General features: G+C 33.3%; 1 protein-coding gene across 1 annotated transcript; it reads right to left on the reverse strand.

Moving 5' to 3' along the window:
- Nucleotides 1-1685: 1685 nt before the first annotated feature.
- On the reverse strand, nucleotides 1686-5696 carry LOC109118702 (uncharacterized). Its single transcript, XM_004236582.5, has 3 exons — nucleotides 5452-5696; nucleotides 3095-3547; nucleotides 1686-2549 (listed from the first exon to the last, which is right to left on the reverse strand). The coding sequence occupies exons 1-3, from the start codon at nucleotides 5554-5556 to the stop codon at nucleotides 1890-1892; spliced, it is 1218 nt and encodes a 405-aa protein (XP_004236630.1). The 5' UTR covers nucleotides 5557-5696; the 3' UTR covers nucleotides 1686-1889.
- Between the last annotated feature and the right edge of the window lie 7736 nt (nucleotides 5697-13432).

Below are 13432 nucleotides of genomic sequence, written 5' to 3' on the forward strand. Positions count from 1 at the left end.
TTGGCAGAGAATTGTATAAAAACGAAGTGTATAAAAGCAACTGTATAATTATAAGTGTATATAACGATTATATACAGTTTAAATTTGTATAAAATGAGAAAGAGAGAAAGGCAAAAGAGACTTGGGCATATACAATTGAATCGAATTGTATTAAACGAGAAAGAGAAATTATATACAATTTGAATTTGTATAAAACGAGAAAGAGAGAAAGGCAAAAGAAACTGGTAGGAGAATATTTTTATTGTATATTATAAGTGTATAAGACGAAAATATATGTATATATATATATATATATATATATATACACACACACACACAATTTTTACTCGCTTTATACAAACAGAAACACAATTTATACATTTCACTTCTGTTTGTATAAGCGAGAGAGGCGAGGGTGGAGAGTGAGATTAGGGAGAGTGGCGAGCGTGATCTGGGAGAGGGGAGAGAGGGGAACAACAATATATGTATTTATACAATTTCCTCTGCTTTACACAAATAGAAACAAATTTTATACACTTGTATTTGTATAAAAATTAGAGGAAGCGAGCGAGAGATGGAGCGAGAGAGGAGAGTGGCGAGCGAGAGTTTAAGGAAGATAGGTGATTGACAAACAGTTTGCTACTAGACACAATTAAATCAAAGGATGGTTATAGCAATTAATTTGATTTATTAGTTTGTCATTATATACAATTTTTCTTTTTTAATCCGCCCCACCCCGCACGCCATAGACGTACCCCACATAATTTTATTTAATATTTTCTTTTTATAGTTAAATTTGATACTAAATAATAAAGTTCATAAAAATAATTTATCTTTTCACTAAATTATATTAATTTAATAGGATGGTGACTTAAATTATTTTTTTGTAAGTCAATTAGAAAACATGTAAAAAATTGTATTATTTTTTATTGAACCATATTCATTTATTATTATAATATTTTAGTAACTTTAAAGAAATTATCAAAAGACGTAACGTTTTACCACTCTTATAACCTCTAAAAAATTAAAATTAAGTTTAAACCCAAATAAATTACATATTCTCACAATCCGCTCCGCCCTGCATTAAATTTAAGAAAACATACTTCAACCCACCTTGTATCCCACACGCCCATCCCCACATAGCCATAAATTCATCCCACCTGGTCCTATTATCATCCCTAGATTCGGATTAGAGGGAACTTGACACAAATTTAACTTAGAGATACCCCCTTCTTTTCTCGTTTCAGTACTTGTTTTATTTTCTTTGTACCTCACTATTTGATTGTTGTATTTTCTCTTAACATTCTAATTCAATAACATCGTTTTTAAATCGAGGATCAATAATAACAATCTCTCTACACCTTGATGATTCTTCTATTAAATATAATCTAAAGAGTGTACCCCTAAAACTTCCTTTAAAATAAAATATTAAAAAGTTAATTACAATCTCACATGATTAAACATTTAATATTATTTATTGCTCCAACACAAATCATAAAGTGATTCTTCTAATACTCATAAAACACTTGATCAAACAATATCTAACCAACAACAACATATCTAAGTATATTCTCATAAATGGAGTCCGAAGAGAATTTGATATACACAAAACTATCTTTTACCTTTGTCAACGCTAGTGTTTCTCAAATCATTTGGCCAATCATAACCTGCTATGCTTACAAAAATACACATATCGGATACTTCACTTTGACCACAAAAAAGTTTTTTTAAATGCTTGACCAAGCAGTTGATATAGGAAAGAACAAAGCACTAAAATTTGTTACTAAATTGAACACTGTTGGAGTAGACAAAATGTTTCTCTTCCTTTCTATTTTACGTGGGAGTTGCTAAAGGGTATTTCTATTATAAGGGGGGAGTGTTTTTCTTATGTCTGAGCTAGCTTGCACACTTCATAAGGACCAATTAGTGCGGAACATCAATGCAGGAAACTGAGTGGCTCCATCGATCACATAGAGTAAACCTGGTTGCAACTTGCACTTCTTTCCTACGTTGAAATTGAGAGAGCTTTCCACTTGAAAATGGTCCCACTTTCTTGGACCTCCTAGCAAACCACCAAGACTCAAACTCCATCCAAAATCATCCACAGAGGTATCAGACATTGTAACTGCCCACTGCAAATACTTGGGATTTGATCGTTTCATCTCTACCCAGCCACCAATTTTTGTACTTTCATAAACTTCTGACTCTAGGGTCATCGCAAGATACCCATCTAAGACGCTGTTTTCCACAATGGCCGCATCAGGATGCCCTGACCGTTGTAAAAAACTAAAAGGCAACGACATAGCTGCGAGTTCAGGCTGTGGACGTGACAGATTGGCCATTTTGTGTATGCCCAAGATTGATAGTTTTGTATTGCTTGAAAGTTGGCAAACAACTTGACCAAAAGTGCCAAAACAATACAAAAGACTACCATCGCGTGGCAATGCAGAGACAAACTGAGCCAAGGAGGAAACAGTATTTGATTTTTTAACCGTCACAGCAATTCCACTACCATTTAGTTGATTCAGCAGGGGCGGTCCAAAAGATGAATAGTCAGTCAGCCCCCTTTCCTGCAAAAATTCCCCCAAAAAATTGTTAATCTAGGCTACACATTAAGGCAACTAAAAACGATGTAATATAACAAGTACAATATGCAACATCTACAACAACCATCTAATGACTCCCCTCGGGATCTTGCTTTTACATGAAGCTACATAGAAAGACAACTGAAAGATGTAATATAAGTATATAACAAGTAAATACACTACGCAACAAGCCAACAACCATGTTATGACCTCCCCCCCCACCACAAAATCTTCCTTGTCAACCTGTTGATTTCTTGTCATTCCTCAATCCTCATTCCTAATAAGTGCGAAAACTTTTGCACCTCAGATCTGCAACTCGATATTTTCTTTTGGTTTTGGTGAGTACATCTGCAACTTCATTTTATAGGAATTTTGACCAAACCTTTTTTTGGGAGACTGGTAACAAAACTTTTGACCTTATTACTTTGGCAACTTCTTGCTGATACTGACAATACCAAAAAGAATCGAACATGGAATTGATAACTATGATCACAAATCAAAAAGCACATTCAGTATTCAGAAGCATTTACCTCACGTGAACTTGTAGGTACTGCAACATCTCTGCATAGACCACCGACTGGAATGGCAACTGCAGAACACCAATCACTGATATGTGCTGCATAGAGAACTTTTGCTAAGGAAAGTGGACTACCCAGGATATCCATTTGGCCTCTTTCGCTGCCAACAAACTCTGCTACAAGTGTATCCTTTTCACGGATAGTTGTTTCAAAAGTCAGCCTAGAATCAATACCAGTCCTAATTGCTCTTTCAATTGCATTGCGCTTCGAATTATCAATGGTACCGATCATCAAAAGTGCACCTACAGCATCAAATTCTCCTCTTACAAGAGTGCTACTTTCTTGGAATGGACTTCCTTTAGAAGATTTACAGAATGCAAGAACTCGCTCCAACTTCTCTTGTCTGTCTCTTAGCTTCATAATATCTGAAAAAGCTTCTCGCTGCAATCTCTTCAAGATCTCAATCTGTAAATGATATTATTGGAAGAGTTGTAAAGAACCATCATACAGGTTGTTTCTACATAAGAATTAGCAAATATATCAAACTAAAGCTTCCCGAGGGGAGTGGAGTTGGGAAACAGTGATATCCTACAGCTAATGAGAGTGACAAATCCCAACCGAACTATGTAAAGATAAATTTGGTATTAGGTATATTTTTTTTCTTTCGATAAGTAAAAGGATCATTAAATGATATTTTTCTGTTACATATGGGTAAGTCTTTATTCAATATTATTTCCTGGGAAGCCACATAATACATGCATCGTCGTACAGCAGATAGTAAACATAAAAGACTTTGATCTAGCAACAATGGAAATGATAGGAAAAGATGGGGAAAAGAAAAAGAACTGGCAGAAACTAGATGAGGTTAGGGTACACAGCCAGAGCCTTCTCATACTTAAGAAACCCATCAGAGTAAAGCAGATCCCAATTACAAAGCTTGTGGTAGCTGGCAAAGTATGAATTTGACTGCTCAAGCTCAGAGTACTTCCTAATGAAACTGTTCTGCCGTTGAATGTTGCATGACAGGTAACAGATATACCCACTTTAGATCAATAGTACAAAAGTAAGGATGGTACAATCACACCTTCCCCTGACCTTCTAAAAAGAGCCACAACTAGCATTCTCACAGAAGAAGTAACATGTTCATAACTTTTACTGTTCTCCCCTCTAGTCTCTATCCTTCTCAACTTAATGACAGGTCTTCTTAGTAGTTAGTTCACTTGGCACAGGGCGCGAATCTGTGTCCTAAGAAAAAGTCCCTCAACCTTCCCCTTTTTAACAATCTAGGGAATCAAGGTTCCAATCCTAATCAAAACATATGCATAACTAAGTAAGTTCTTTCCATCAACCTAAATATTTGGGGACAAAGCCAATCAATACCGTTGTTAAAAGAAACAGAAACAAAAACAAAAAGAACATCCAGTGTCCATCCCAACAGAGATGTTACCTCATAATATCCAAATACCAAAAAACCGATAAAGCCCATAGAAGTAATCCATTTGGCTGAACAAAACCAGCATAGCAAAGTCTCCTTTTACTTTATTTACTCATATTCTATAGGTCAATCGGCTTCAACAGGTGAAAAAAATCAAAATTATCAAACTACTACTTGAAAACAAATGCAATGAAACTTAAATAACCTTAATGAGACACCACAATGTTACTACTTAACAACGCATACTAGAGCAAAGAGGTTTTTATATAATGACTGGCAATCAGCTTGCATAGGGGAAAAATGAAATGTATCCGAACTAAAACTTGAAAACAACACCATATCCCGTGTAATCACACAATTGGGATCTAGGGAGGGTAGTGTATACACAGCTTACCCCTCTCTATATTATCTCTTTTGATAATCGTAGTCAACTTTCAAGCACCTCAACTAGTTCCACAAGATACCTAATACCTCACACAAGCAACAAACACCAGGTAACGCTATACACCAAGACTAAGACTAAGACAGGTAGCAATAAATCACCAGTATTTTTTGTCTAACAACTCACACAAATAACAAGCATCAAGTAAATTTGTCCATCAAAGATAGAGCAGATAACAAAAAATCAATAATGTTCTTGTAACAACTCACACAAGCAATCCATCAAAGCTAGAACAGATAACAAGAAATCACTAGTGTCTTTGTCTAACAACTCACGCCATGTAACTCTATCCACACCAAGACTAAAACAAATAGCAAGAAATCACTAGTGTTTTTGTCTAGCAACTCTCACAAACAACAAGCACCAGTTAACTCTAAGACAAATAGCAAGAAATCACCTAGTCTTCATTGACAATTAGGACAAAATTTTACTTCTATCCGCAAATGGATCTCTATACAATGACCGGAAAAAGAAAATACACAGTTAATTTACCGGATTGGAACCTTCGCGGTTACGGACCACGCCGGAAGCGAAATCCTGCGTAGATTTTGAAAAGGATTTTAACTTGTCTACAACTGAAACGGCTGCTGCTTCCATTTTTGAAAACCTAAATGTAAGAATCACAAGAGAAATAAAGCTTTGAGATTCAACAATGGAATTTCACTTTTTCTCTACTCTTCCGCCATAACTGTATAGTACAAGTTTGTTATAGAGAATGGAAATGAAAATTGATATATATATATATATATAAAATTTAATTTAGATATATTGCTTATATTAAAAATGTTTTTATTTTTATAACTTTACTCTCTCCATAATATATATATTATATCGAAATTTAAAGTCTCAACGTTATATATTGACAATGTGATGATTATCGAATAAATTGATATACTCTTACGTACACGTAGCAGCAGGACGTAATATGAATATGAATGAATGCAGTAAGTCATACAAATGTCAATGGTCAATTGTGGTAATTTAAAGGAAAAATATTATGGAATCTTAAGATAACCTTCACATTTGAAGATAATTTTTAGCCATCAAAATGGTATAAAAGCTTACTGGTCACATTGGGTTGGTGCAACTCAATTTGACAATTTTGTAAATCATCTATCAAAATAAAGATAAAAAAATAATAATACAACTAGAATGAGGTAAATCAAATAAATTTGATAATGCTAAAGTGTAACTAATAAAAATTTATGAAGCATGTTCAAATGGTTATGGTCATTTCTTGAAAAGAATGTGACTTTTGTTCGTTTGGATAAAGACATGTTCATGTATGATTAAATAAACGTCGTATTTCACCTCTACAGGAGATTTAAGATATTGAAAAAATATATTTTGACATGAATGATCATTTTGGTAATATACTTTAGTAACTATATAAATATTGTGGTATGTTTTATTATGAACTATTGAAAGACAAAATAAAATAAATACTAATTCTTTTCTATAAAAATTATGGTCATGATCAAAATAAATATTATTGTGTGAAAACACAAATTTGTCATTAGTTGTCAAGAAATAAATCTTGTACGTAATAATTTTAACCATGACAATTATAATATTTTTCTCCTTGAAGGAGATGGTCACCATGAGAAGAGTCTGAGAGTTGTGGTAGTACACAAAATTAATTGAGAGTTTCAAAAGGACTAATTTATTACTATCCGGAGGAATGAAATAGTTCATAGTATTGGGGTTTAAGTTAGTTTCAAAGGAAACTTTTTAAATTTCGGAAGAATTGAAAGAAAAAAAAATTACAATATTGAGACGGTAAATTATTTAAAGATTAAATATCTTCAATTTACTATAATCAAAGCACGTTATGAATATTTACGTAAATGTTACCCGTCTTTCTCTTGTTTGATGTATAAAAATATAGATATGATGAAGAAATCGCATGCAAAAGTAAATAAAAAATTTACTAGAATAAATATGAGTTGGCATAACCGATTGACCATTTTGGTTCAATGTGATGCAAAAGAAAATTGAGAATTCATGTGGCTATATGTTTGAAGAAATAAAAGATTCTTCAAGAATTCTCTTGTGTTGCGTGTTCTCATCATAAAATGATCATGTACCGGCTAAGGTTGGGATCGTATACCCTAGAATTATTTGAAACATATAAAAAGGTGAATATGACCCGTTTACTTACCATGTGGATCGCTAACTGCTATGATTTAATAGATGCATCTATTGTATGACCAAATGTGCATTTGTTTCAAATTACATATTGATTTTTGTAAGGTTATTTGCTCAAATTGTTAAATGCACTATTCCAAATTATATAATTATGTTAATAATACTGGTTGGTTTAGAAGAAATTATTTGCCTCCAATTATACGTATAGACCATCGATTATGAGAACAAAACTATCAAATAAAATTTGATATGAGATGAGTTATTTAACATGCATGCATCAAGCCAACAAGGTTCTCCAATCACAATTGGTTTAGAGTTAGGAATCAAATAATTTCATGTAGAGAAAAGACATAAAGAGACCATCGAAGTTGTCTCATATTTGCATAAAGACACCTAAACTTTTGAAGTGTCCTATCACACCACTAAACAACTATATATCGTTGTAAATTGGCCATTTTTAGTCATTCCATCATCTATGTAATGCGTGTGTTGCTCACTCTCTAGGTAACCCAACCCGACCCTTTTTTTTAAAGATAATTCGTCAACTCCTTTCATTTCATTTATCAACTTTTCCCTAAAAAATCAAATGAAATACACTGTGTTCTTATTGTTGATAATAGTGTTGTTGTTGATATTCTCGTTCTTGATAATTGTTGATCGTTGTTGATGTGTATTTGTGAAGATTCTTGGAGATTGAAGGTCTAACAGGTTAGGGTTCTAAAATCTACACTTTTTTTTCGATTATTCTGATTTTATGGATTATTATAGTGTAGAAGTGTTGGAATCGACCTCCTACAGTTGCCATTGTTAGGATATTTTTGAGTATGTTGGGTAATTGACTTAGTTAGTGTAGGGTATTGTGTTATTGACTTAGTGCAACTGTTAGTGATTAGGGTTTTGTGATTGTGTTTTAGGTTAGGGTTAGATGTTATCCACTTAGTTCGAATCTTATTATTTGTCTCTTATACAATTGTAGACTTCAATTTGTACACTAACAACTGCTATTGTTAGTATTTTTGTTCTGTTAGTACTGTTAAAGCTTAATGTTAGTGCTTTATTCTACTTTTGTTAGTTAGTGTTTCTGTTGTTGTTGTTTGTTAGTGATTATGTTTGTTGTGTACAACTTGTTAGAGTTAGTTATTGAAATGTGTGTGAATTGTGTTTGTTGTTGTTACATGATTTTTCAGGATGGCTTTTACTCTTATAGCTTTAAGATGGTATCATGGTGGGGAAATAGATTTTGATCCACCACCTAAATATATTGGGGGCATGTGACAGAATTCTTAGATGTAGATGTTGATAGGATATCTTATTTTGAGTTGAGGGACTACATAAAGGAACTAGGATATACAATAGATTGTGATTTTTTTCATCAAGTGGGATGGGTTATTGGTCCTTGTTGATAATGATAAGGTTATATTTAACCTTTTCAATATGGTGAATGATGGGGATACAGTGAAGGTGTATGTTTTTCATTGGGTTAGTGAAGCTAATAAGGCCCCACTTGAATTGGAGTTTGTCCCCCATGTGACTGAAAGTGGGGTAGGTGAGGAATCTTTTAATGAGACTTCTAACCCTAATAATCAACCTCCTACTTCTACTTTTCCTTCCATCCTACAACTGGTCCTCCTGAAACTTCCAGCACTCCATTTGAATCTCAGTCTTCTACTGTGCCTCTACCATCTCCTTCTATTGTGTCTCCTCCTTCATCTGATTATCCTATAATAAATGATGATCCAACTGATGATGAAGTGGAAGATGAATCAGGATCTGAAGGGGATACTATTGAAGATACTGAGGTTGACAGTGATGTTCATCAAGAGTATGTAGATATAAGGGCAACCAAGAGTCATTTCAAAAGGTCACAAAGGAGAAGTAGGGGAACTACTTCAGATCAGATTAATATTAATGACAAAGGTCTACATATAGGGTATGATGAGACAAATAATGGTATTAGGGAAAGCTTAGTTGGTAAGCTAGGAGGTGATGAACCTTATTATCTAAGTGATGAAGTTCCTAGCTTTGAAATAGATGGTGAAGAGGTTGATCAAGTAGTGCATAAACCTGTTAGGAGGAAGAAAACCCCAAATAGAGTTGTGTTTGATACAACTGCTGAAAACATTGTTTGGGAATTAGGACTGGTTTTTGGAACTGTTGAAGAATTTAGAGTGGCAGTGACAAGATATGCAATCCAATAACATATTCAAATTGAAAAATATGTAAATGAGCCTGGCAGAGTTAGAGTGAGATATTGTAAAGAGAGTTGTCCTTGGTTGTTGTGTGTAAGTAAGGATAAAACTAGTGGAGATTTCATTGTTAAAACATACAACCCTATCCATAAATGTTTGACATCAACTCATAACTACCTATGCAACTCAAAGTTTTTGGCCACCAAATACAAAGAAAGTACAGACTGTAAATGGTAGAGGTAGAGATAGAGGTACAGGTAGAGGAGCAGGATCAGGAAGAGAAATGGCTCAAGAAAGAAATGTGAATGAAGGACTAAGTAGAGGAAGAGGAATGACTCAACATAGTCAAACTAGTTCAGAAGCAAACTACAGTAGAGGAGGCCTAGGAAGAGGGAAGAGACCAGTAGAACATGAAGACACTAGTGGAGGACAAACAAGACCTTTTAAAAGGCCAAGAATGGTAGGTGTTGGCATATACCAAGCTAAAGATGGATTTACAACTCTCAATGTAAGTTTACAACTATCAATGCAAGTTTACAATTGTGATTGCAAACCTCAATGTAATTGTCTAATATTTGACTGTGTATTTATTTGACCAAGCAGCCTGAATTGCCAAGTAGAAGAGTCATCAATACTGGTACAAAAGTTACAAAGAGGGCTGATGTTGTCACTGGTGATATTGGCTACACACCAGTACGTGGATTCAAATGGAAGGGGAAGACAACTATTACAAGTAGCAATCTGGAAAGAATGAGGGCTGAAAAGGTTATCCAAACTAGGTCTGTAGCTGCTGCTAATGCTGCTAATAGCCAAGGCCAAACAACTTCAAGTAGAAAAACTTCTGTGCCATGGAAGTAGGGCATTTTGATGTTGTCTTGTTCATTTTGACAAACAAAATTTAACTAAGCATATATTTGTGTTGTTTTTTTATTGGAAACAAACTCAATTTTGGGTGTAACCAAACAAACTTGAATGGCTGGAATCAAACTCGATTATGAAGTCTTCTTTTTTGTCAGTTTTGTTATTGACTTTTTAATTGTAATTGACATATTTGTGAAGCTTCTCAAATGGTTGCCATGATAATATAGATTAGAGAACCAAATACATTAACTAATTGTTCAAATCATAACAATTTCGACAACAAAGAACAACAATAACTTGAACATTCAACAATCTTTCAAGTTACACACACCTACAACTAGCAAGATCAAGACAATTAGCTTCTAGGTACACACACCTACAATTTCAAAAATTTGAAAGTAACTAAACATGTCTATGGCAATTTTGATTGCACACACCTACAACCTCCATCCTTCACATTCTTGGTTAGACTTAAACATAGAAAACACACAATAATGATCAAGCCGATTAGCTTCAAGTTACAACATTTGCCCTTCTTTTTCTCCTTCATCATGACTTGGTTACTTTCAACACGACTTTCATAAGATGTCAATATTTCTTCCAACTCCTTAATTCTCTTTGCTATTCTCGGAATAACATACTTGGATCTTATATCAACTTTTCCTCGATCCCTCCATCTAAAGAAGTTGCACGCATCCTCCTAAAATACGCAAAACACAAATTAAAGAAAAATACATAAACAAAAGATCTCCATAAAAAAAATTAGTAAACATACACGATAGCGTGGACAAGACCAAAATCTTTGAGCTGGGTTATGCTCCGACCATGAAGTTTGCATTGATAGTAAGTCACCATGTTTGCATCGCAGTTTCACTCGCAACATCGGATCATTCTCATCATTACAAATACGATTCAACATTGCATTTGACATTTTCAATCAAAAACTAACCACAAAATTAAGAAGAAATTCAACCATAAAAAAACTTCAAATAAACGTTTATACTGGAAATTAAAAGAGAAAAGACGAATTCCTGCCTTATTTTCTCGAGGAAGATGAAGAAGTCGTCAAAAAGAGAGCACCAATATTGTTCTTGCTATGGAAATCAAAATTTTAGGGCTACCAACGGCTATTTTTGAGTTTAAATTGGGGAAGATACAAAAATTGATTAAATAATTAATATTAAAGAAAGAAAATGGCATGTGATTGTTTTAAAGTGGTAAATAAAAAGGAAAAATGGCCCATGACGCGCCTAACGTGCGTGTAAACAACCCAGATGAATTAATGGGTAAAAATGGCCAATTTACAACGATATATAGTTGTTTAGTGGTGTGATAGGACACTTCAAAAGTTTAGGTGTCTTTATGCAAATATGGGACAACTTCGATGGTCTCTTTATGTCTTTTCTCTATAAATATTTTATATCTGCACATTTGATTTTATTGCTCCACCACGCACAAAGATGGATACCCAAATGAGATTGAGGATAAATGTTAGATTTTCTAGCATTAGGGGAGATGTGTTTAGTAGCTGAAAATTATTTGTGGTGAATCATCTAGATCCTCATTAAAAAAATGTAAACTTGAAGTTCAATAGATGATTCATTTGCAAAACGTTTGATTTGCCAAATATATTTGTTGACACGATATTTAATTAAGCTGCAATTCTCAAATAAATAGTCCTTGAAGGTCAGAGTCTATGGTACACCAAAAGTGTTACAGACTTATTGATTCCAAACGTATAACTCCGTGAGAAAAGAGAGGAGAAAATTATCGAAATGATCATGATAATGAAGTAAGTGCTTTGAAAGAGTACTATGACATAACACTTCATAAGACATAAGCAAAGGTTCACGTACCTGAAATAATGAAAAATGAAGAGATCTCGATAAGTTACAAAAATCTTGGATTCAAATTTTTCATATATTGTAGCAGATAAATGATTGGCCAAATAAGATGCATTATTCAAATATATTTTGCTTCACTTAAAAAATGATGTTTTAAAATTGTAGTTCATAGATCAAAATATATATCAATTAGGTACGATGAATCATTATGTGAAAGTATAACCTTAAGATAAAGTATGATCTGTGTCTCAGGGCATAAAGGCTTTTGCGAAAATCCTGACATCATTAAATGGAGATACATTCTCTCGTGGTGAATGCAATGAGACTTATTTTTGTCTACCAATAGATAAAATGTTTGAATATGTATAATAAATGGTTATTATGTCTAACTAGATTATGAAGGTTATATGAAAATCTTTAAAGGATTTAAAAGGTTTTAAAGTAATTCCATTGAGTACCCAATGATTTTGAGATTGCTTAACATTTGATCTCATGAAATGATTTAAAATGTCATTTATTAGTGCACTGACAGATTGTTGGTTATGCAAATGTTAGAAGATTATTTGGTATACATAATGAAAGTTATGTAAAAGAATTGTCATTTTATCATTCAAGTTATGATAAGAAACTAACAAAGCAAGTGACTCAACGCATAAAAGACGTGTGATTTTCTTTCAGAAGAAAAGACGAGATCAATAAAATTGAAATGATCAATCTCCGAGTCAGAAATAATTTGATTGTGTACATGCAAAATATTTATTTGATCTGTATAAAGCTCGATTGCAAAAGGGTTATTTATTTATATATCAAGACACAATAATATCTTGGCATTCAAAGAATCACATTAATAACCACTTCTTCAGATCATGTAGAAATAATATTAATCCATGAATTAAGTCGAGAGTGTGTTTGGTTGGGATCATGACCTATCATATTCAAAAAAATATGTAATTTTCTTTTGAAAAGGATATTTCAGTCACCATATATAAAATAATATATAGTGCAATTGAATGGAGGACAATCAAATGAGATCGGACAAAATATATTTCACCGAGTCTTTTTCACATATGATTTTTAACTAAATGGTGAGATAGACATTCAAGGACCCGTTAAAGTGATAATCTTGTAAGCTTATTCACTGAGGATTGCCAACATCAATATTCGAGAAGTTGTGATACAAGATTGGAATGGATCGTCTCCAAGATATCAAGTAAAGTTTTTATCAAAGGAAGAAAAATACGGGTTGTACTCTTTTTCTTAATCATAATTTTATCCCATTTGGATTTTTCTGGTAGAATTTTTAACGAAGCAACATTCAAAACGTATTAAAGATGTGTACTTTTTTTCCTTCACTAGGATTTTTCTCACATGGTTTTTTCCTAGTAAGGTTTTAACGACGCATATTATCTATGGACTTTCAATTGGAAGTGT

The sequence above is a fragment of the Solanum lycopersicum genome, chromosome 4 (genome assembly GCF_036512215.1).
Source record: "Solanum lycopersicum chromosome 4, SLM_r2.1".
NCBI classification, from domain to species: Eukaryota; Viridiplantae; Streptophyta; class Magnoliopsida; order Solanales; family Solanaceae; genus Solanum; species Solanum lycopersicum.